The sequence below is a fragment of the Mytilus galloprovincialis genome, chromosome 2, assembly GCF_965363235.1.
Source record: "Mytilus galloprovincialis chromosome 2, xbMytGall1.hap1.1, whole genome shotgun sequence".
Classification (NCBI taxonomy): domain Eukaryota; kingdom Metazoa; phylum Mollusca; class Bivalvia; order Mytilida; family Mytilidae; genus Mytilus; species Mytilus galloprovincialis.
Window position 1 is genome coordinate 104,482,546 of NC_134839.1, and position 26,834 is coordinate 104,509,379.

The 26,834-nt window shown below is 32.7% G+C and overlaps 1 protein-coding gene across 3 annotated transcripts; it reads right to left on the bottom strand.

The window, feature by feature from the left end:
• Positions 1-2,706: 2,706 nt before the first annotated feature.
• LOC143065224 (inositol hexakisphosphate kinase 1-like) lies at positions 2,707-21,850 on the bottom strand. 3 transcript variants are annotated; one of them, XM_076238663.1, is made up of 7 exons: positions 11,643-11,854; positions 10,929-11,000; positions 9,543-9,813; positions 7,976-8,081; positions 6,402-6,487; positions 5,484-5,659; positions 2,707-3,523 (listed from the first exon to the last, which is right to left on the bottom strand). In XM_076238663.1, exons 3-7 carry the CDS (start codon positions 9,730-9,732, stop codon positions 3,089-3,091), a joined length of 993 nt encoding a protein of 330 aa, XP_076094778.1. In that variant the 5' UTR covers positions 9,733-9,813; positions 10,929-11,000; positions 11,643-11,854; the 3' UTR covers positions 2,707-3,088. The 3 variants fall into 3 exon arrangements, with proteins under 3 accessions (XP_076094778.1, XP_076094779.1, XP_076094777.1); XM_076238664.1 differs by lacking the exons at positions 10,929-11,000; positions 11,643-11,854 and adding an exon at positions 21,761-21,850; XM_076238662.1 differs by lacking the exon at positions 10,929-11,000.
• Positions 21,851-26,834: the final 4,984 nt, after the last annotated feature.

Consider the following 26,834-nt stretch of genomic DNA (forward strand, 5'->3'; position numbering starts at 1 on the left):
CCTTTCAGTGCAAAAGAAGTAATTTTAGGTGTGTCTGAGGATTTTGTTAACAGTAAAACAGTTAATAATATTTTGTTGTTATTCAAATATTACATATACAAATGTAGATGTAAGTACATATTCCCCACAAAATATGGTGGGGTAGAATATTTAAAATATTGGATTAATATAGAAAAATACTCTGTATGTTTCTTAACCCCTGTAGAAAAAGTAACAAGAGGCTCTCAAGAGCCTGAATCGCTCACCTTAATTTTTTTGGTTAAATCTCTCATCAATGATTATTTTGGCTTTTCAATTTATTTAAATGTTCTTTGAATCGTCCTATTTTCTTCAAAAGCAAAAAAAAAAATCATTTTCTCCTATGTTTCATTTTAGCCATAGGAGCTATGTTTCTGACATACAAGGAAATGAAATATAAAATTTATACTAGATACTCTGAAACTCATTTAGCCTAAGTTTGGCTGAAATTGATACAGCAGTTTCAAAGGAGAATATTTTTTTAAAGTAAGTCAACATGATAAACAAATTGTGAAAAAAAGTCTTTAAAGGGCAATAACTCCTTAAGGGGTCAATTGACAATTTTGGTCAAATTGACTTATTTGTAGATCTTACTTTGCTTAACATTTTTGCTATTAACAGTTTATCTGTATCTATAATAATATTCAAGATAATAACCAAAAACTGCAAAATTTCTTTAAAATCATCAATTCAGGGGCATTATACCAGAAAAACCAGTTACCCAATTCGGCTGAAAATTTCAGGACAGGTAGACCTTGACCTAATAAATACTTTAACTTCTTGTCTTATTTGCTCTAAATGCTGGAGTTTTTGAGATATAAGCCAAAAACTGCATTTTACCCTGTGTTCTATTTTTAGCCATGACGGCCATGTTTTTTGACGAAATAAAAAATAAAGCACAAACTTTATTTTATACACCCTACTGATCATTCAGTTGAAGTTTGGTTGAATTTGGTTCAGTAGTTTTAGAGGAGAAGATTTTTTAAAGTTAGCAAATATGATGAACAAATTGTGAAAAATTGTCATTAAAGGACAATAACCCATTAAGGGGTCAATTGACAATTTTGGTCATATTAACTTATTTGTAGATCTTACTTTGCTGATCATTTTTGCTGTTTACAGTTTACTTTTATCTATAATAATATTCAAGATAATGACCAAAAACTGCAAAATTTCCTTAAAATTACCAATTAAGTGGCAGCAACCCAACAATGGTTTGTTTGATTCATCTGAAAATTTCAGGGCTGATAGATCTTGACCTAATGAACATTTTTACCAATGTCAGATTTGCTCTAAATGCTTTCGTTTTTGAGATATAAGCCAAAAACTGCATTTGACCCTAATGTTCTATTTTAAGTAACGGCGGCCATGTTTTTTGACGGATCAAAAATCGAAGCACACACTTTGTGCAGGATAATCTAAGGAACAATCATGCTAAGTTTCATTCAAATCCATTCAGTAGTTTCAGAGGAGATGTTTGAAAAATTGTTAACGACGACAGACGACGACGACGACGGACGCCAAGTGATGAGAAAAGCTCACATGGCCTTTTAGGCCAGGTGAGCTAAAAATGGATCAGAAATGGCATTTGTTAGAAGCAGCTTTTATTTAATTTATTTGTTTAATTAACAAAATCTTTTGTAATATTATATCTATATCTTATTATATCCATATGACTTAATTGATCTATCAAGTATTACTTTATTTTTTAAATGTGTATCAAATACTGTAGTATGTAATTTCACATGTTTCATCAACAAAAATAAAATAATTACGAAAAAAAAAACGCAAGCCCTAGAATGATGTTATACATAGAAATAGAAAGTTCGCATTTTGGGAGCTTAATTCATCTTTTGTTGTAAAAGAGGGACGAAAGATACCAAAGGGACAGTCAAACTCATAAATCTAAAACAAACTGACAACACCATGGCTAAAAATGAAAAAGACAAACAAACAACAGCACACATGACACAACATAGAAAACTAAAGAATAAACAACACGAACCCCACCAAAAAAAACTAGGGGTGATCTCAGGTGCTCCGGAAGGGTATGCAAATCCTGCTCCACATGTGGCAACCGTCGTGTTGCTTATGTGATAACAAATCCGGTAAATAATTCCGGTCTAATTCGGTAGGTCACATTCACGATTCATCTATCTAACGGAAAGAGGAATTTAAGGATAATGCTAGTTTCTTTTCATTTTTCCTATAAGGCTCCTGTACCAGACCAGCATCATATGAATACTGAAGTAAGACGACAAGAAAGGGGCACAGTTGGTTCCTATGAAAATATCAACTGTTTGTTGAAAACACGTACTCAATAGGTTTTCAATCAATGAATCATCTTAATAAAATTGTCAGTTAAAGAGAACTTTTTGTTTGAATCAGAGTGTGATTTTTAAAGTAGGAACCATACTTAAATAATTCATGATTCATAAACGAAAAATGTATGCCATTGAAGGGGCTCAATATCGTATATTTAGTCCATAGTTTCTTTTAAATACAGTTTAATCAATATGTAATACTTGTATAGTAGTAGCAAAAGTGATCGCCATATTTGACTTGCAAGGCTCTCTCAAACGTACATGTAACAAAACGAAAATTATGGTGCTTTTGAACCATATATCCAATGAGCTTCATTGAAGGGGCACTTGTTCAACATAAAACAACACAATTTTCACCGCCAAATATCCGTATGCCAATTTTTATTCGTAATTAAAAAAACGGGAATTTTTCATCTTCTTAAGCAACGTGATTTTCAGGGTTACAAATTCGTCATAGAATGATATTATTGTGTCTATTTTGTAAAGGTGTCATACGCTGGCAAACGTGAATTTTACAAATGTCTTAACTCTCCGTGCTCATTCTGCTATCGGTGTTAAAATTGACATACAAGGCTCCAATACATTTCGAATTTTTTCAAGAAAGTATACCATTCACAAAAAAAGGGAGCAAATTTCTATTGGTTTCAATGTACTGATCCGTTTATACAGTTTCCTATACTAAAAGCATGATTTGCCATTTTATAGTTATTGCATAATTAAAAACTTCAGTAAAACTACACTTATTCTCACTTTTCTATCACAAAACTGTCAATAATGTTCGCCAAGTTTACCATTCCATAATTAATATTGTCTTTGATACGTTGTGGAAGCTGGTGGATTTTGTTGTCTGAACTTGCGATCGCTTTTTCGAAATCTATTAAACGTACTTTAAAACCTGCTTGAACATTCTGGTCGTCTATTTCCACTTTCTCTATCGACGGTGTGACGTCGGGTTTTTTACAGTCGTAAAAGAAAAAAAGCGAAATGGATAGGAACACAAAGTCGGTTTGATTTAAAATTGCAGTATGTATATTTCTAACTGTGTTAGATATATTATGTAGATTTGTGTTAGAACTATTTCCGAAGAAAGTTCTTAGTACGTCGACTGCCTGGTTGTCATTTATGGACATTCCAAAGTACTTGTTGTGTTTCTCAAGTTTTCCAGTTTCTGGGTGATATACCTGAAACAAAACAAAATAATTGCATTGACGGTATCTGCGTTTCATTTTGTTTTTTTCAAGCTACATACAGCGTTTAAGTGAACATTTAATGCGAATTAGAGTGCAAGGGTTAAACAGAACGGTAGGTTATCATTTGTTTTAGATCGAATTTTGTCGTAACCATGGCATAATTATTTGATTTCCTGATAGCTATTTCGAATATCCCTTTCATTAGATCATGTACTTATATAAGAAAAACTTTAATATCAGTTCTAGTAAATTATAAATGAACAAGGATTTTATATCAATGCATTTGGTTTGCCATTTCTGTACATAAACTAGACTGAGTGAAAGATGTCTTTACGTTTTATCGTTTTTTATTGTTTAATTACCGTCCCTGGTTGTTGTTTTTTTACTTTTATTTTGGTCATTATTTTACTTTTTCTAAAATATGCTTCAGAAGACAAGCTCCATCTGCAGTATTGGTGTTAATTTCCTTTTCATTACATACAATTAATTGTTTTTTAGTGACTTTGATTTATGTAATTTCCATACATAGATATATACTGCTTATCTTATCATGAGAAAATGAACAGGACCTGTATAAGTTGAAACAACTTGTGTTAGATTATTCTTTTGTGTATTTCGCAATAAAAGAGGGACAAAAGATACCAAAGGGACAGTCAAACTCATAAATCTAAAACAAACTGACAACGCCATGGCTAAAAATGAAAAAGACAAAAAAACAACAGCACACACGACACAACATAGAAAACTAAAGAATAAACAACACGAACCCCACCAAAAAACTAGGGGTGATCTCAGGTGCTCCGGAAGGGTAAGCAGATCCTGCTCCACATGTGGCACCCGTCGTGTTGCTTATGTGATAACAAATCCGGTAAATAGTCTAATTCGGTAGTCACATTCAAGAAAGGAAAGGGGATTGTAGTTACGACGTAAGGAACATATCCGATATCATTTGTGAAACGGTTATTCCATAACGGTCAACCAACTCGTGATGGCGTCCGTAAAATTTACGAAGGGATGATTTCAACTTCACCATTTGGAACTCTTGGTTTAATAGCTTCCTTGTGAGCAGCAACCCCCTATCAAGAAAATCATGATAGGAAATGCAAGCAGGGGAATATCGTATCAATTGGGAGATATATACCCCGTATGCAGGTGCTGCTGGAATGTTGCTACTTAGAAATGGAAAGTTCACAATTGCAAAGCTGAAACCATCTCTTTTGTCGTAAAGTTTTGTTTTCAACCGAACCTCATTGTCAATTTCTAGATGTAAGTCAAGATATGAGGCCGACTTAACTGAATCTGTAGTATCCTTTGTCTCCAGCTCGATTGGATAGATGCGTTCCACATAGTCACCAAATTTTGAATTATTAGTGAAAGAACATCATCTATATAGCGAAAAGTAGAGTTAAAGGATATTGCTTACTTCTTATCTTTCTTCCTAAGAAGTTCCTGCATGAAGTCAGCCTCATAATAATAAAGAAACAAGTCGGCAAGTAGAGGGGCACAGTTTGTTCCCATTGGAATGCCGACAGTCTGTTGAAAAACACGTCCTCCGAACTTAACAAATATGTTGTCAATCAAGAAATCAAGCATCTTGATAATATCAGTTTCAGAGAATTTTTTGTTTATATCAGAGTGATCCTTTACAAAGTAGGATTTATCCCTCCCTAAGACAAGATACTTGTATCTACGTTGGCCATTCTTTTTTACGAAGCTAAGCAATACCAACTCTTTCAATTTGTCTTTTAGTTTGGAATGTGGAATACAAGTGTAAAGAGTAGAAAAATCAAATGTTTTAATACTGTTACAAGATGAGAGAGAGTTAGATTGTATGTACTCTAAAAGATCTTTGGAATTTTTAAGTATCCACATCTGAAGTATGTTTAAATTCACTTATAAATTGTTATAAATAGAAGTATGAGTCGACAGACATAAATATACCTGTACATACCTGCATTCCACAGATCCGAAACCCCATACTCAAACTTGTGGAGTTGTTGCTCTTTTGTTCCAGTTTCTTTCTTTTATGTTCATCTTCACATTGTCCGTGATAGTATCTACATAGTTTAATGTCTAAGGCACAAGGTCGTTCAAAGTCAGCCACCAGGTTATCGAACATAAGGAATTCTTATGGTTAAGGAAACTAATGAAAGTACGATTAATGTATGAGACAAACAAACTATATTTACATCGACGATAGCATATACTATATAATAGAAAGTAACATTATGTTTTCAGGTCTGTGCTTCCGTCCTTCTGTCCATTGTCCGTGTTGTCCAACTGTTGGTTTAAGTTTTGGTATGCTGTAGTTTACAGTGAAGTTGTGGTTAATCGAAACATAGTGCACATGTTCATTCTGAAATGAAGTTCAAAATTTATAGCCGTTCAGTTAACATGGAAATTCGTGAGTTTACTGATTTTTAAAGTCAATATCTTTTCCATACATTTTTTACTCTTATATTACACTGTGCGATATTGAACTATTTCAATTGTGTTTTTGATGATACCGATTTTTTTGTTTCTGATAAGAGTTGGTTTGTCAGTTGGAAGTCTTTTTTCTTTAGTTATTTTACTATCCGTTTCTTTTCCTTTCTACTTATGACTGTGACTTCTTTTCTTTTCTTCTAATTTGGAAATAAATTTTCTATTTCTACAGATGACTGGGAAATATTGTCTGCAAAAGCTCGTCTAAGTAAGCAGTGGCAATTTATTGGAGCAAGGAAGAAAATACGAAATAGGCATTAAACTTCTTAATAAAGAAAGTTATTTTCTTCGATTCAAGCTAACATTATTTAAAATTTAGTTCATCTAGCTGTAAACATCGACACTTTTTATACAGTTCTACCTTCCTTAACATACTAAAGGATACTTTCATTTTTGTTATCCTTCCATAAAGCCCCTCCTTCTATGCAATGATTCAGACGTGACTGACTCCAACTTCCGTCACCAATGCATCTGAAAAAAAAGGAATAGTTATATTACTGTCAATTTCGTGTACAGAAAAAGTCCATAGGACGGACTCACAACGGAAAATCGATCTTTGCCTCCTTCAATATTAGCTTTAAAGAGATTACATTAAAACTATACATTTGGTAGTTTGGATGTTTTTTTTAACAATAACAGGATTGAAAAATATTATCTGCATATTGTATAAAACGAGAAAAGTTATATAATAGGGCAATCTAAGTCATACGCAAGAAAAGCAGACACCGTAATGGTTAAAAGAAGACAGATAACATCAATCATGGCGAAAAGATAGACAAACAACATTATGGTCAAAAGAAAGACGGACAATACTTTGGTCAAAAGAAGGACAGTCATAACTTGGTCTAAAGAAAAAAAGACAACATGTTGGTCAAAAGAAAGACAGACACCATCATGGTCAAAAGAAAGAGCGATAATATCTTGGTCAAAAGAAATACAAACAACATCGTGATCAAAAAAGAAATACCGACACCATCATGGTCAAAAAAAAGACAGGCAATATCTTGGTCAAAAGAAATACAGATACCATTATGGTCAAAAGAATGACGCACAATATCTTGGTCAAAAGAAATACAGATACCATTATGGTCAAAAGAATGACGCACAATATCTTGGTCAAAAGAAATACAAACAATATCAGGTTCTACCATAGACCATAGACTGAGTTCATCCAAGAACAGTTTTATTGGTACATTTCGATGAAAGATCTTCACTTTTGATATTTAAGATTCAATATTTTATAAGAGTGTATCTACTTGTAAAGCATATACACAGTATATATGCAAATTACAAAATGTATATAAATAATATAGAACAAACAACTTACAAAGATATAAAGTTACAAGTGCCATTCTATAAAGAATTATGAGAGACTTCGAAATATATTCAACATTGACCTCATATATTACATTCCACTGAATAAAACAGCTACGACTTAAGAAAATAGATGTATCTACTTAAAATAGTAAAGTTGAACGTCATAAATCAAAGCGACATTAAAATGCATCGTAATTTATATACATTTGTTCTTTTGACTTGTTGCTATAGCTTTAGTTTTAACTAACCAACCACAAACTTTAATCACTTAACCTTAATGATTACAATATATTGTGGTTATTGGTAAAATTGTATAGGTAACATTTGCTTATGTCCGGTCAATGTTGTATACAACAAAATTAAATGAATGCGTGCAAATGTCCCTTTTGTGAACATGTTTAAAAGTGCAGAAGTCCTGTGCCAAGTACCAGTGAATTATGGTGTTTCGATTGTTGTGATAATGTTTTGCATTTACTATTGTTTAACTGAAAAACAAGAGTGAACTCGCTGAGATGACTCGCCTGCATAACTATTCATGACTGAATTCTTTCAGATCTTTTCCCACTGATCTAACACTAAAGATCTATGGAAATGGGGTCAAGGTCATATGACGTTTTGATTTAATCAGATATTTGTTCATACCTGTCTTTACCAGCATTTAGTCGCTGATTTCTTAGAATAGATCTTGGAACTTTGGCATAAATAGTGTGTTTATTTTCGTCTCCTTCACAGTAAACGAAAATTTCCCCTGGAACGAAAATAATTGCATGACATCAAAGCCAAGTCATGTTTCTAAACAGATCTAGTATGCAGTTCTTTTTTATGGAGATTGATTTTTTACCATTTTTACTATATAATGTGATTGTATTTTAACTGTTGAAAATAAAAATAAAAATATTGTATAATGTGATTTTAACGGTTGAAGATGACTGGGTTTTCCTATGTTGACGGGTATTGACGGATAGATTTGAATCTATTAAAAAGATAAATATAACAAATAGTTATTAAATACCATGTCGGCTAACTGCGAAAATATAAAGTGTAAATTGTATTTTGGGTTTTACTTTATTCGCTTTGAATATTATCTATACAGTTAGATTTTTTTAACATAATTGAGTGTGTTAATTCATAAGTGTGTCTGCTATAACATATGAAGAATAAATGCTAAACCGGGAAATTGGCGGAAGCTTTTGTATTCTACAAATCACACTCGTGACAACTAATATTTAAAGTATGAGGAATAAACAAGATGATTCTAAACATTTAAGAAAGATTCAATCTTTATAAGGAAGGAGATTGTTTATAATGTCATGGTATGATGAAAAAATGTGATCACTTTAAGATAAAAAGGACTATTTTTGCTAGTGTTACATCACACAATAAGTTGTTATATTAAGAACATTACTTTGGTAAATATAGGCGGCCGGGTCATGTTTTGACAGTTTTCATTTATTTAATCTAACATCATTTGTATCAACACGACAAACATATGATCATGTTAACACCGGGAAAGTAGTTTCATACTTCCGCTTAGTCGTAAACTAATACGGAAATAAATTAAGTCATTTCAATTACTGATTAGCGCACTTCACTAAAAATTAAATATACAATTCCTTTCTTAAAGTCACTTTTGTGCACTCAAAAAGGTTCCCTCGTGCCCCCTATTACTCATCATGTTTATAAGTTAACGAAATGTTGAAACTGCCTTGATCAAGTTCATGTTTAGTTTGATAATTCTTTCTTCGCACAATTATTATTCTTTATCACGCACACGGATAACTTCACATTAAAAATGTTTTGACGGTGATCTTTTTACCCATCGGCGAACACATCAATTATAAAATACAAGTAAAATTAATTGCTAACTGAAATACTTTTACATGTTTTGTACATGGTTTCTTTAATACAACTGCTTTTTAACCTCACATCCATCAATTCAACACAGTTCAATTGAGTTTGAATAAAATCTCCCATGTAACTAATATTAAATTGTCATATTATTCAGTGGTATTTTTGGTGATTTTGGAGAAGGTACTGTAGCCTAAGGAGAGTTGAGATCTTTTTATTCTTAATAAATTTTTCCGTTACCATTACAATAATGAACAGAAAATTGCCTCACATAGAGTGAAGCATCATTTTCGATATAGCGTTATAGAATATAACAATAGCCTAAAATAATTGAAGCGTAATATAATTTAAATGAACCAACCTCGATAGCCAGGAACATATGGTATAAGCTCCTCAGGGGTGCTGTTGTAAAACAATCTTTCGGCTTCTTCACAAGGCTTGCAAATCAAATTATCAGTAATTTGCAGTACACATTTGTGTCCACCAACTTGATGCTGGAATGCACGACAGACGACGACTTGTTCAAATTCTTCTGCGAAAAATGGTTCCATTTGTCAACAAGAGTTATCTCCCCAGATTTCGCTACAGTCATGAATGTTAATCTTCTTGTAACCGTTAATCAATACTGTCAACTAAACAAACACACAACAATATTATTTATTGGTTGTATAAACCAGCTTGACCTAGAACTTATGTATTTATATACATTGACGGACATATCAGTCTGTAGTGTAGGTGTGTTGTATGAATGACTGGATTCGATAATCACCTGTTTCACTTATGATACGTGAAGGAGTTGAGGCTCTTAATGTAACGATTTTAGTACGTTACTTCAATAATCTTAAATGTGTATGAATGCGGAAAAGGATTAGGTGTAAATCCTGTTGAATAATGCTCTTATTAGAGAACAATACCTGCAAACGAAGTCAGTCAATTCATTAGTAAATCTGACGGTTGTATAATGATTGATGTAAAAATGAGATATTGAACTCTTTCAAGTTAACATTATTGAAGAAACTGCCTGCACCAAGCGAGGAATATGACAGTTGTTATCCATTCGCCGTTTGATGTGTTTTAGCCTCGTTTGAGCTTTTCCTTGGAGTTCGGTATTTTGTTGTTTTACTTTTTGGCTGCCAGAAAAAAAAATATGAAAAAAATAATTCTACACGTTTGCAATATTTTTTGTTATATACGCACTCACTATGCAGAACGCATATGTTGGGTGGCTTAGAAGTTCAAAAATTATCGTGGCAAATTAAAGTGCATGTAGACTTTTCTTTTATTTAAGAATTGAATGCTTCTTTTTGTAAATTCATTGGGGTGTAAAAGCGTTGACCGAAGTACATTTTGTATGAAGCGCGGAAGCGCTTCATTCTAAAAATATGCGCACGGTCAACGCTTTTACAACCCTATGAAGTTACAAAAAGAAGCATTCAATACTTATAATTACAGTTTTTAGCTATAATCATGAAAACACGAATTTTATAATTGTTTTATTTAATTCACCTGTGCACTTTATTGTGAGACCACGTGTTATCATGAACGAAAAGTTTTATTGAGTAATGCAATTGCTTAAGGAATAACACGTGATGTGCAATTAGCCAATTAGAATAAAGTATTATAATGAAACATACATCTAACGTAATTATTGAGAATTGTTAGAAGCATATACACTGTCAGTATGACTGAATGGACAGAATTACGATTAATTATGAACTTGTCTTTAAACAAACAAAGCAGACATTACTTCTAGATTTCCTTTTTCTTAACGTTACACTGCTTCTGTGTATGGTTTTAGTGGTCACATATTTCATGATTTCTGTTAAATATAAAAAAAGAAGATGTGGTATGATTGCAAATGAGACAACTCTTCACAAGAGACATACTAGTAATGGAATTTGTACACAGCTCTCTCACAAGTAAATAAAACTAACTGTAAACTTATTTCATTGTTAAAATTGCGCATATATATATAAGATAAGATATAAGATAATATATATAGACAGAAATAAACTCGTGGCGAAAATTATTGTCAACTTCCAATCCAAGATTTCGTTTTACCTTGAAATGCAAAGTTTGCCACAAAGTGGCAGAATTTTTTGTCTCAAGGGGATATCATGAGATAAACTGGATACATATAATTTGACCTGACTTTCTTTATCTCTTTTCTACGATGCAAAAAAAAAACAATATCATTGGATAAATCTTCTTGTTTACATTTACAGTAGGCAAATATAAAATTTATTTGTTCGAGCTTTAGAAACATTTTCTTGTTTCGTAGCTTATACACATTTTTTAATTATGTACGAATTATTTGAATATTGTTCTTGTACAATTTAACTAGACTTTTGCTTCCAAACCGTTCAATTTGTTTTAGGTTTTAATCAACATGACTTATTATAAACGCGGACCGCGATGAGGACCCCAAATTGAACTGTAACGAAAACACAAATTTTCCTACCGTTCGCTCACAACCGAAGTAAGATACCAGGACACAATTTAAGTAACAGGATCGATTGCTTGATTGTTGGTTGCCAAACATCCAGTTGGTCGGTTGCTATTTCACCGTGTAGAACGCCACATGCGGGGTGTCGGCTATGTTTGACACGGGGTGGCGATTTCGAAGCGAAGAAAAACTATCAAAGTAAGTTCAAGTATCAAAATTTCTTTATTTAGAATTCTTAGTATCATATAATGTATTGCACGGAAGGAACTGAAACGCAATCTATTTCCTGCAAGCACAATCTGTCGTTTTCAGTGCTCTGTTTTCTCAAACACCTTTCCCTAGTTTTCCGTGTTGCAGATTTTGAGGCTTCATATGCAAATTTCTAGATAAAAAACTACTTTAGACGACTTCCCTCTGCATCATTTATATAGAATTGAATTCCTTTTATTTAACCAAATATAGCTTCATACTTAAAATTAATTGGTTTTAAAACTAGTTTTTTATCAAAATATAAAGTGTCGCTTGGGGTGTCAGATTTTGCATCTCAAGGGGTAGAGGCTTCCAATAAAAAAACGAATAGATCTGCAGATAAATCATGTAAATCGGTCTTTATCTGATACTTTTTAATTCAAACACATCTGCTATATTATGGTAACAAATAAGAAACTGAAAATTCTTCATTTTGCCTGTTGTTTTTTTTAGTCATATAAGACCTGGGCTTTTGATTTCATAAATAGTATAAATGACTCAAAATATTTTGTTTTGAAGCTAAAAAATATCCCTTTTCCTTTCCAGTCACTATCATGGTCAGATGAAATGTCACTGTTGTGGCTCAAAGCACCGAAACATGGAGGAAAGTCATAGAGCATACCTCAATATAAGATTTTGCCAAAGCCAACAACAGTCAGACTCTATCATTGGCATCAAAGGTCTTCATCAGGTTCCTCTCAAAAGCGCTTGTGCATGCTGCAAAAACCACTCACTCCGAAACGAAATCGATTACTCTCTCAAATGAAACACTCATCGACATCTTTATCATCAAATGACAATACTGCTTCAAGGAGACCTGAAGCCGATGACACTCTACTCTCAACAATTTAAAAAAGCGATTCAAAATCTTTAAAAACTTTATATGGCTGTTGATTTTATCCGAATGGTGAAAGCAAATAAATATCCTTTCGAGAATATTTCTCTTCGACTTTTCTTTCGGACGGTCAGATTTATGTCAAAAAGAATAACATCGGAACTATGGTATCGGGAAACAACTAAGAGGTTAATTTGGAAAACTACGGGGCGCCGAATGGGACTCTTGTAGTTTTGTGCAAAATTCAATTCTGTCATAACAAAATCATTTTTGTCTTACAAAACTATGTGATATAGACTTGTTTTATGAGAACTTCAATTTTGTGATGACAAAATTCATTTTTGTGAGACAAAATTGACTTTTGTGAGACAAAATTGACATTTTGTCTTGACTTTTGTGTGACAAAATTGACAAAATTATATTTTGTCTCACTAATTTGCATACAAAATCGACTTTTGTGAGACAAAATTGACTTTTGTGACGACAAAATTGACTTTTGTGACGACAAAATTGACATTTGTGAGACAAAATTGACTTTTGTGAGACAAAATTCAATTTTGTCAATTTTGTCTCACAAAAGTCAATTTTTGTCAATGTTTTCTCACAAAAGTCAATTTTGTCTCACTAAAGTCAATTTTGTCTCACAAATGTCAATTTTGTATCACAAAAGTCAATTTTGCCTCACAAAAGTCAATTTTGCCTCACAAAAGTCAATTTTGTCTCACAAAAGTCGATTTTGTATGCAAATTAGTTCACAGAATCCAAACTTAACAAATTTGCATACAAAATTGACTTTTGTCGCCCAATTTTCAAATTAGGTAACAAAAGTAAAGTCTGTGTTACAAAAATGAATTTTGTCATGACAAAAGTAACTTTTGTCCACTGAAAGATAATTTTGTATGACAAAATTTTAAATTTGTAGTATGCTACAAATTTTGTTAAACTGAACTCATTTTTGTTGAACAAAACTCACTTTTGTCCGTACAAAATTGAATTTCGAGTACAAAATCACAAGAGTCCCATTCGGCGCCCCGTAAAAACTGGCTACAGACTTTTTCACGGTAAATTTTTATATTTTATGGGTGGACCAAAAAGTATTGGATACATTACCGGAAACTTGTGTGAGCGCGGAATGGGCGATCCCCAAGACGCAGGAATTAATTTTGCAGTTCCAAGCCAAAAGATACCATCAGACCTCATCGCCATAGACATTCATATCCCAAAATGTGACCTCATTGACATGGACCTTGATATCCCAAAGTGCTGTGACGTTACGCGCGATGTTCGTACCTCATTGGAAAATCGGTGTAGCTGGCAAGATACAAGTCCAAAATATATAATTTTGTAATATCATATTCATTGCTATTGTACGTATTTTAAAAAATAATGTTTTTTAAAATAAAAACGAAAAAAACAATTGTTGAAACAATGTTTTATACTGCATGCGGTAAGCTTCATTTAAAAAAAATGGCTATTTTTAGGCTGTCCCGCGTAACATATTTCATTTATTGTAACCACTAAACTAAGATTTTCGTCTAAACTATTAAATATTTTGAAAAACGGTTTTTTCCATTATTTAACAGAAAGGTTCCGTCAGTCTTTCATGCATTTGTTATGACGTTATGATGACGTCATAGAACACAAAAGCGTTCCATACGAGAACGGCAAATCTGTCCCACGGAAAAAAAAGTTGGGATTACTGATTTTAGAATCCAAAAATATTTATCAAAAATGGAAAAAGGTTAGTATTTGTATTTACTACATCAATGTTAATTTGCTTAATTCTATAAATTTAAAGACAAATATCCTGAAAAATGATATATGGTAATTTATGAGCGATTTTTCAAAGGATTACAAGATTGTCGCACCGCCATTTTTTGACGTATCAAACGAACTCAAGTCAAATTTACGTCAATTGTTTGCTTATCTGTGCTCTTAAAATGGAAGAATTTTATAATTTTTTAAAATGTTATTTTTCTTAATTTTTCAAAAATATAAAATACATCAATTTTCAATAAGTAGTTAAAAAGCATCGTCGATTTTGCGAAGGCTTACTAGAATGTCGCACTTGATAAAAACAACGTTTTTGTCGGAGTTTTGGTTTGAACGTTACGAATTATTCTTTTGATAATTCCAGAAATTATGAAAACGGTTAAGATATGAATATTTGTCGTATTTGAATACTTTCAGTTGATATTTGTATTAGCATATGTAACTTTGACCGAGACCCTATAAACTTTCATTTACAGAAGTAAAGAAATCTGTCGCCGACAGAATAAAACTGTGGAAAACAAAGAAAATTTTGAAAATGAAAGAAAAAAACAAAAATTGTTATTTGAAAAAGAAACTAAGTAATGAAACAAAACAGCCAAAACAAGAAACCCTTTCAATGACAAATTCTGCAGTAAAAAAGAGAAAAGAGAGAAAAGACAAAAAAGAGAAAAGAGAAAAGGAAACAAAAAGAAAACAATCCTATCGCAAATCTGCGAAGAAAACTGCCGCTATTGAGCAAATATTCCTATATCGGAAAACTTTCGTAAATAGAACGGAAAAAAGTCGCGCCTTAAAAAAATTAAAACAATCTTTACCATTAACGCCGAACCGAAGAACTGCGGTAATGGCTTCTTACTTAAGCAGTAAAAAATCACCGACCGTTTTCAATTTGGAAAAAATGAATGTTGTTGTAACGCCAGAGGATAAAAACGACATACACCTAGGAAAGGCGGTTATCCACGATTTACGTGAAATTGTCGACAAAACCAAGTTATTAAGAACAGATGGTGCAAGAACTGCAATCAGCATCATAACGGCGTCTACAAATGGATCAAATGTTCAAAATGAAAAGAAAAAAGTTTTATTAGCCAAAAAAATAGGACTTCCTGTAAAACGAATTTCCGGCGGAAAAAATGTAAGAGCCAAAATTTTAAGTTCAGAAGAGTCCTGTTGGAAATATATTCAAAGGAAAACCAGAAAAGACGCAATTTCCCCGGAAATAAAAAAAATTGCATATGACTTTTGGTTGCACCCCGACAATTCCCGACCGTCCCCGAATAAAACAGATATTAAACGTGTTCGAATCGCACCAAAACAATTTTCAAAACATACTATACATATTTTGGATAAAACCCAAACAGAAATATTTCATGAATTCAAAATAAAATATCCTGAGATCAGTATGAACCAAAGAACTTTTGAACGTTTGAAACCATTTTTCGTTAGAGCAGCTTCTCCAAAGGACAGACTCACGTGTTGCTGTCGTTATCACGTCGAGGCTAAGTCCTTATTTCTGAAGTGTATGGAGTTTAGAAAGAAACATATTCACCCGCAATTATCGGAAGAAGAAAAAAATAAGTTCCCCGTATATGAGCATCTTACCGACATAGCGGTTGCTACTTTGTGTGGCAAAGACAAAACACATGACTGTTTTAATAAAGTCTGTCTTGATAGAAAATGCACCGAATGTGGTGTGCGCTTACTTGATTTCTCCGATCAGGAACTTAATGACCACCCAGAGGCTCCAACTGTAAATTGGGAAAAATATGAGTATATAACAGTGCATAATAAAAGAAAACTCACATTAGTACGAAAATGCTCAAAGCCGTCTGAAATGTTTGCACACTTTAAACATGTTCTAGATCATTTTGCAGGTCATCAATTTCGCGCATACTGGCAAAATGCTCAACTCAAATCTCTAAAGGAAAATTTACCCCAAAATAATTGTATTGTGATTCATGACTATTCAGAAAACTATGCATGTAAGGAGAGGGTGGAGGTGCAATCGACATATTTTCAGAGAACAGAAGTTACGATTCATGTTTCGATCATTTATAGACATTCTGTTTTAGAGCTGGATGGTGTTGAAAGTTTTCCTGATGATCCCTGTATCGTAACCGAACATTTCTTCGTCATCAGTTCTGATGAAAAACATGACCAGTGTTTTACTAGTAAAGTTCAGTCTTTGGTTAAAGAATATCTTGATTCAATTAGTTACAATGTGAATGTTTTTCACGAATTTACGGACGGGTGTCCCGTGCAATATAAATCTCGCAATTGTTTCGGTACATTGCGTAATATTTGTGTTGAAAATAATTACGATCTATTTATAAGGAACTATTTTGAAACAAGTCATGCAAAGGGGCCTCAGGACGCTGCTGGAGGTTTTTTAAAAAATCACGTCGATTTAGCAGTTTTGCGAGGCAGCGCCGTTGTTCAAAATGCGCATGATTTTTTTAACTACTGTGAAAAAAACCTAAAGGATACGAAGTCACATTATTGCAAGAGGAGAATATTTCGCTTTGTAGAGACAATTAATCGTGATTCGGTTAAAGCCTATAAACCTATTCCGGGTATAAGAAGTTTACACCAAGTTTTAAATTCAGAACCGGAAAAACTAACAGTTAGGTATATGTCATGTTATTCGTGTGAAGAATGTGTGACAGGAAATTATAACATGTGTACAAACAACGCCATTGGTCGCAAAGAGATCGTGCCTATTAGACCTGATGACAAAGGTACTATAGACGACGATGAAAACGACAATGAATATACAATGTCTGACTTGATTGTAGAGGGAACAGTACTCGCCCTTTATACTGATGAAGAAAATGCCGAGTTTTATTTATTGCGCGCATCTTCTTGTCCTGAAAAACTAAGAACAAGTGAAGTTGACGATTGGGGTGTTTCTTTTAGAAAAAACACAAAAATCATTCGAGGACAGTACTTCAAATCAGACTTAAATAGATCAGAACTGTCATATAAATTAATTAGACGAAAAAAGGCAATTGTACCAGAGGCATCTGTAATTTATATTGCACCACAGTTAAGAGTGAATTCTCGATTTGCACTTACTCTTCCCGAAACCGTGCATCTGGACATACTATCTGTACTAGATGAAATGGAAAGTTGAACTTATATAATATAATAAAGTTTACTATGACAAATTATAATCTTTGATTTATTCACAAGAGAAATAAATATAGATTAAGTATTTCATATCATTGGAATGTCCTTAATATATGTTATAGTGGAAAAGAAATTGTAAATACATGTGCGATAAGCGATACGTCCCAAACAAGCTAGGTCCCAATTCTTGCTTTCGTTTTTTTTTTTTTTTCATACAATATAAATCAGCAATTAAGGAATTAAAATAATTGTTTGTCATATACTAGTCATATTTAAAGGAAAAAGAAAAAAAAGGTGTGTTGTTTACGTACAAACAAACATTTTCCCCGATCAGTATATCAATTATAATAGTGTTTCAGGTCTTTCTCAAGTTCGCCTCTGATGCGGGATTTTCACAGTGTTGAAGGCCCTTTGTTGGTCGTTGATTTTGTTTGCCTTTTTGGTCGGGTTGTTGTCTCTTTGACACATTCCCTGTTTCTATTTTTTACTCTAAACAAACAAACAAAGGAACACATATTTATGGTCAATCACATAAACGTAAAAAAAACCTTTAAAATACGACGTTTTGTAGATAAAAACGTCGCGACGTTGTGTTACGCTTACATGTACGAACATCGCGCGTAACGTCTTTAGAATTCTTGGTTCTAACGTTATCCAGGCATTCTTTATCCTGTATAGAATATGTTACGTAACCAACAAAATTATGAGTTTATGTTATATGCTGACGGTTTTGAAGATGGAATAAATTCAAGGAAAGAAAAACACTACTAGAAGACCAAATAAATACAAAGCAAACAATTATTGGGTATAGACAAGTTTTGGGAACTTTTTCTTTGTAAAAGAGCACACGAGGCACTTAAAGATTTAGGTCTACGATTGAAAGATCGCAAAGAGCTCGCCATCCGCCCAAAAAAAATGGTCTTTAAAATGTGAAGGAATGGCGGGTGACAATTGGCATCAATCGAGATTTTTGTTTTTGGGTGAAATTGCCTTTCTTGTATCAACTCGGTTTTTCTAGTGCCAGTGACATATTTGGAACACAATCACATTATGTTAATGAAAGCACAGTAGACATCTTGTATTAAAGAAACCATGTCAGCCTCATGGAACATGATGAAATGTTTCAATGTTAGAACCAAGATATATTAAACAGAGGTTAGACGTTAGGATACTAAGTACCAAGGTCCATGGCGATGAAGTCTGATAGTATCTTTTGACTTGGAACTGCAAAACTTATTTCTTCCTCTTGGGGGTCGGCCATTCTGCGCTCACCTAAGCTTTCTGTTATGTGTTCCATACTTTTTGGTCCACCTATTACATTTACCATTTGGACAAAAGTTAGGAAATCAGCAGCTAAATTGATATTTTTCAAGAGTTTGAATCGCTGTTTTGAAATAGTTAAGAATAGTAGTGTCATCCTTTTCATGTCTCCTTGAAGCTGAATAGCCATTGGATGATAAAGATGCCGGTGAGTGTTTCATTGAAGAGAGAAACCTAATTCGTTTTGGAGTGAAAGCGTTTTGCGGTGTGCATGTGCGCTTTCGAGAAGAGTCTGATGATAAACTTTGATGGAGTTTGACTGAACATTGGAAAGAGTTGGTGGCTTCGGCTAAATATTATATGGAGGTCTGCTCTGTGATTTTACACCATGTTTCGGTGCATTGAGCCACAGTCGTTATTTTATATGACCATGATAGTAACTGCAAAGGAATAGAAATCATTTTCCAGCGGTAAACAAATATTTTGAGTCATTTTTTACTATTTATGAAATCAAAAGCACATTTATTATATGACTAAAAAAAAAAACAGACAAAATGAAGTACTTTTAGTTTTTAATATGTTATCATAATATAGTAGATGTGTTTGAATTAAAAAGTATCAAATAAAGACCGATTTACATGATTCATATGCAAATCTATTCGTTTTTTATTGGAAGCCTCTACCCCTGGCCTTGAGATGCAAAATCTGACACCCCAAGCGACACTTTATATTTTGATGAAAAACTAGTTTTAAAACCAATTCATTTTAAGTATGAAGCTATATTTGGTTAAATTCAATAAAAGGAATTCAATTCTATATAAATGATGCAGAGGGAAGTCGTCTAAAGTAGTTTTTTATCCAGAAATTTGCATATGAAGCCTCAAAATCTGAAACACGGAAAACTAGGGAGAGGTGTTTGAGAAAACAGAGCACTGAAAACGACAGATTAATTGTGCTTGCAGGAAATAGATTGCGTTTCAGTTCCTTCCGTGCAGTACATTATATGATACTAAGAATTCTAAATAAAGAAATTTTGATAATTGAACTTACTTTGACAGTTTTTCTTCGCTTCGAAATTGCCACCCCATGTCAAACATAGGCGACACCCCGCATGTGGCGTTCTACACGGTACATTTCTCACTTTTAATTATACTCCCTGTAAAGTAAAACGTACTTGATTGATAAAACGCCTTACACGGTATATTTCGCTGAAATAAATAAAACAAAAATAGGAGGTGTGATATTTAGTTTAAACATATTTATTATAGTGGATTGGGAAACAAGTTTTGCAACTTATATTAATCCCTTTCCACTTTGCGGGTGCGAGTGCTGCCTTGTAGCGGCATTATGTTGCTCGTTTTCGAAATCTACAAGGGTATGGCTCTCTCTTCACACGGGTCAGCCATTTATCGTCCCCTTCCGACGGACTATCGTCGTTTCCTCAAGACCATACTCGCAAATGGTGTCAAGGGAGAGCCGAAAATTCAGTCCCTGAAATTTTTATATTCATATATGTGATATTTATAAGAGCTATATTAATTGGCCCCTGAAATTGCAAATATAGTAAAAAAAAATCAATAATTTCAAAAAAATGTTTATTTAATGATACATTTATGTTTATATGAATAGAATGAAAAACAGCCGGCATTTTACTCATTGTTTTGATAAAATAATTAATGAGTCTAAACCTTACACAATAAATGCAGTTTCCCGAAATTACTACTTCGTTTTAGACATCTTGTAGCAAAACATCGTTTTTGGATAAGCCGTTTCTCAACCCTTAATATAAGTGACTAGTTCATAAATGGGGACTTTTTTGGTAGTTTTGCATTTTCGCACGAAACAGGAACTTGAAGCGATGATTTGTAGAAAAATGCGACGAAAATTTCATCGGATGGGCTGAAAACGGATTCGAGTATTTAAAAGAGGTATATGTCACCTCTGTCATATTAATTAGTTTCTGGGGGAAACTAGCGGTAGTTGATATAAAGTCCAATTCACAGGAAAGTTTACATATTTATTTCACATCCATATATTTCATATATTCAAACATAACTGAATAACAACATAAAAACAAATATAAAATACAATTCAAAAGACTGATTGACATACGGCCATACACCCTCTTTTTAAAAAGGGTAAAGGTAAAATAAGTTTAGGATTGATAACAAATCTTTACAAGTGGAAATAAAATTATGAAACAAATATTTTAGCTTAAATTATGCAAACAAGCATTAATTTCAGATGAACTTATAAATCGACATCTTTCCAAGGATTGACCATGAAAGCACTTATTTCCGATGAGTTATTCTTAATATATAGCTTTTGTTAACGATGAACAAAATGAAACAAATTAAATTGAGCTTTTTTCCTGCATGTGTTATTTAGATATTCAAATGTCAATGATCGATTTTTTAATTGTCGTATATCACGGCTGGTAATCTACACACGCAGAACATTTGGTTCTGCAATGAAAACTGTGAGAGGATTTTCCGGTTGTGCTTCAAACGCATTCACGATGTCCTCAATCAGAACCGAACCCCTCACGCATGTCATAATGAAAATATGAGGTTTTTAGATTTATTAAGTTGTCTTTCAACACCGGACAGCGTACACGCCGCCCAAAACGACATTCATACCCATTCACCGAATAAAAAGTAAATTTGAACTTGTGAGGGTCTGTAATTAGAACCATTTTTAAATTTAAATGTCAATTTTTTAGGCAAATTCTCGTGCGGCAACTGATTTTGTAGGAGTTCAACTCCACGTACAACAGTAAATAATACATGTATCTTTTTGTTCAAGTATTCACCACAGCATAGCATTCTCCGATTTTCAATATTTTGATCAGTCGAATAAGAAAATTGCGATTTAGAAATGTATATACCTTTCGAAGCGGTGACAATTGCTCCACTCAAGCACAACCGGAAAATCCTCTCACAGTTTTCATTGCAGAACCAAATGTTCTGCGTGTGTAGATTACCAGCCGTGTATATAAGATATTATACAATTACTGTCTTTTGATGAGGTAAATATGCGGTTTTATTGACTTTTGAGAAATGATATTCACTGAGGCCGACGGCCAATATGGATACCAATATGGAATAATATTTATTACCACATGACTTATAAAAGGAACTATTCCTGTTACACAAATAATGCCAATGGCCATGTGAACATACAATAGTGATATTTCACTAGTCAACTTCGACTATTATATATAATTCGATCGGTTAGTTGGGGGTATTTATATATATTATTAACTTCCTTGAAAGAAAAACGATTAACAATATGATGTAATGTTACATTTAATCATATCTACCATGTGTAGCAAAAACTGTGCAGCTAACCAACAGTCTAAAATTAACAAGAGGTTTTTTAAGTTCTAATTTATCACCATCTGGTTAGAATAATGCTTGAGAAAACATCCAGGAAACACTACCTGGCAAGACGACAGATGTATAAATATTCAGCAAATCATTAATGCATATCATCGGCTCATTCTTTTAATATTCGTGCGCACGAAATTGTGATGTGTTTGTATTTTTGTGAAAACATTTGAGTAATCGTGTCTGTTCATCCTATTTGATTCCAATGGCTTATTCCCTTGTCTCTTTCCATGGAAAACATGTATTTGGTTTGTGAGTAACACTCATGATTGATTGGTTGATTGTTTCTCTTTATTTCCTCCAATATATTGAAGATTTACATTTTATACCACAAATATATTTAATTATTACAAGAAATGAACAACATATAATTACAAACTACAATTAAAGCACACACAAACAAACAAAACAAAAACATGTTTCTTACATATATGTATATCTATATGCTACATTTGTTTAGTTTAGATATTTCAGTGACCAAAATTAAACCTATGCTCAGATAATTCGCCTTTAAATTTTCCGTACAGATGAAATATCTGATCTGCCAAGCAACACATCATGTTTCTCCATTTGTCAGAGTTCACAGATTGCATAAAATCTGTAATACCACCAGGTAAGGCTTCGATTATATCGCTATGATTTTGCTGAAAAAAGGCTAACCGATTCCTGGACTGGTAAAACATCAACAATTCCGTAAAACATGTTATTTCTTGCATCCAAAAGTTTTTCACAGTATAACATAAGCATTCAATGACATATTTGTCGCTGGACGTCAGATAAACAATGAATCAATACACAAAAAAATGCGCCAATTTGGGTTACGCAATGTTTCAATCAATCTCATTATTGTACATGTAATTAAATCATACTATTGGTAGAGAAATACACAATTTGTTATTTCTAATTGATAATTTGTTATATCAAATTGATAATTTGTTATATCAAATTGATAATCTGTTATATCAAATTGATAATATGTTATACCAAATTGATAATCTGTTATATCAAATTGATAATTTGTTATATTAAATTCATATTTTGTTATATCAAATTCATAATTTGTTATATCAAATTCATAATCTGTTATATCAAATTCATAATTCGTCATATCAAATTGGAAAAAGTTAATTAGCATGGCACGTAAAGGCTTCCGTAATTTGCGACGTTAGGCACTACATGTCAAGTTTTACAGAACGTAACGTCAAAACAAGTAAAAAAGCATGGTGTGACATTATGACTAGACAAAAGTAGTCGCTGACTGTGTCGTTAATTTTTCCGACATGTGATCGAAAATGGGTTCAAAAAAATCCCTGAACAGTAGATTTTAATGTTATATAGTATTTTTTGTGCTATTATAATTTCAAATTTTCCCCCTCTAAAACTGTATAATATGACTTATCATACCTGTAACAAAAATGTAAAAAAAACGGCGTTTTGTGAAATTTTGACTAGACAAAAACAAAAAGATCGCGTTTAATTTTTTTTTCAATATTATCTCTTAAAACTTCGACACAATTTTTTTTCATACACTTAAAAAAATAGTTTTCATGTTTGAATAAAATTTCATATCGTAGAAAAGACTGCAACTGCCTATTACTTTTCATAAGACACTTAACAAATACGCCAAAACGTCAGAAAACGGCGAGTGTGACATTTCAACGGATTTAATAAAATGAACAATTTAGGACATAATTTAAACAATACTTACTAATTGAAGACATAGAAAGTTGTATATTTATTGTATAATTTTGACACAGGAAGGGTGGATATGTAAATTGTGGTTTGGATCTGCAGCACTCGTTCGAATTTTGAAGAGCTCCAAAAAATATGCGAGATTTGGGTTTTGTGACAGAAATACAAATTTCAAAAAATCATTAATTCTGACACAATCTTTTGAAATGTTGTAACAAAACTTTTTATTTTTTTTCCTTATTATATACGGAATAAAAAGATATATTTCGAAATAATATATTTGAATTAACTTTTAAAAATACTCTTAACTTCACTCCTATCCAATTTGTTTTTCTATTTTCGGCTTGACCACCAAACAAAGTGAACTTTTCGTCCTGGTCAGACGCGTCCAGTTAACGATGACGTCATAAATAAAACATACACCCTTAACACCAAAGACTACTCTTGCTAGGAAAACAACTTTTTTTTAATAAGTTTAAAAAATTACAAGAATAACTTCAAAGCAACGCTGATCATATGTCGCGGTGTTACTTGTCTAAAGGCTCAAAATCAGTGTTATGAGGGATCATTCGAGTAACAAAATGAATAAAAGTATTGATTTTAAGGCATATTCCATTTCTACTTTTAATTACGCACATTTTGATATATACATTTATATAGTTATCAATTCCGAAACTTCTTACAAATGCAATAAAGGCGAACTGGAAAGCAAAACCCGTATTATCACCAACACCGTACGCGACGTCTACTAGTATGTTATTGAACGTTTGACACGGTGCTTTTTGTCCGCGATTTACTTTTTGTCCGCTTTTGCTTTTTGTCCGATACTTTTGCTTTTTGTCCGTTGCTTTTTGTCCGTTTTGCTTTTTGTCCGATAATTTTGCTTTTTGTCCGATACTTTTGCTTTTTGTCCGTTGCTTTTTGTCCGTTTTGCTTTTTGTCCGATAATTTTGCTTTTTGTCCGACACTTTTGCTTTTTGTCCGTTGCTTTTTGTCCGTTTTGCTTTTTAGCTCACCTGGACCATAGGACTAAGTGAGCTTTTCTCATTTTCTCATTATTCGTCGTCGTCATTAATTTTTACAAAAATCTTCTCTTCTGAAACTACTGGCAAAATTAAAGCAAACATGGCCAAAATCATCCTTAGGGTATTTAGTTTCAAAAAAGTATCCGATGACCCCGCCCAATAATTAAGATGGCCGCAATGTCTAAAAGAAGAGCATCGCATAAAATGTAGATTTTGGCTTATATATCTGAAACAAAACCATAGAGACAATCTAACAAGGGATAAGAACATTTCGCCTCATAAAATAATGTGGACCAGTCAGAACTTTTCATGTGGGACAATATGAGCTCTTAATTTAAAAAAAAGTGGGACAATCGGGAATAAGCCCTACAGACTTGAGCAATTCTAAAATAAACACTGTTGATGTATCTCTTTTAAATTTTCTATTAAAAAGTGTTTTACATTTACGAATGCACTATATTGTATCTGTATCTAAAATATTAAACGCATTTATTTCGTGATAGAAATTAAGTAAATGCTTAAGTAACCATTTTATTACTCTTCTCCCTCTTTTCGAGTTTGTCAAACAAAAAAAAACTACTTTGTTGAACATGCTGTTGTGTTAACCAAAGTTTCCTTAATCTTATTACTTGAATAACCTCGAACTTCCTCGTCATTTGGATATAGTTGCTAAATAATTCCGAAATGTATGGATTAATACAGTTTATCTAAATAAATAGCTACACATGTATTACGTAAACTTTGTGATAGTGTTCCAAAAATGAAGTTTGTTTGTTTGTTATATTTGTAATATTTGTAATGTTTAAGAAAAATAAAGTTGTTGGAAATATGACGAAAATATTACCAGACTTAAAAAAGTTTTTTTTTAACTGAAATGTTGCAAAATATTTTGGAGCGACTGTCAATCGGCCATTCGCATATAAGTGCAAATGGTGACTATATATTATTAGCGGGAAGAAGAAACTGTGCGTTTAAGCAATAACATGTCGTAAATGCACTTCCACATGTAGCAAACGCCGACACCATTTAACATAATGATAAAACTATTCAAACGAGAAAACCATTGATTTACAAAACACTATAAGACAAACAAATACAGAAACAAACAACAACTATTGAATTACAGATTGAAACTCCGTTCCTGACTTATTCGTATGATTATCATATATAATATTTAGCGCGGTTAAACATCAATTTAGAATTTCAATAACGAAACCATCACTCAAGGATTATTTGATTTGATAAATTTCTAAACTATTCTAAAGTTTCGAGCATATAAAAAAGAAGATGTGGTATGATTGCCAATGAGACAACTATCCACAAAAGACCAAAATGACACAAACATTAACAACTATAGGTCACCGTACGACCTTCAACAATGAGCAAAGCCCATACCGCATAGTCAGCTATAAAGGCCCCGATAAGACAATATAAAACAATTCAAACGAGAAAACTAACGGCCTTATTTAAGTAATAAAATGAACGAAAAACAAATATGTAACACATAAACAAACGACAACCACTGAATTACATAAGAACGAACTATAAAAATCAGTTGAAAAAGGCTTAACTCATCAGATAGACACAAATACAAGTGAACGTGGCCGGGTACTTATACATCCCGACACAAAAAGTCACAATGAACAGATCTGAGAGTACTCGCAGTTATCTGACAGCTATTTCAAAGCCACTAACAACTAATAAAAAGTCATGCCTAACGTTCGTTTAAGTCTTTGAATATCCCATGTATTCTACAAATTGGTGTACGTACACCATTGCTCACACGTTTGAGGATGACAGACTAACTTACGACCAGAATGAATAAGAATTAGTCTATATAACAAGATCTAAAATA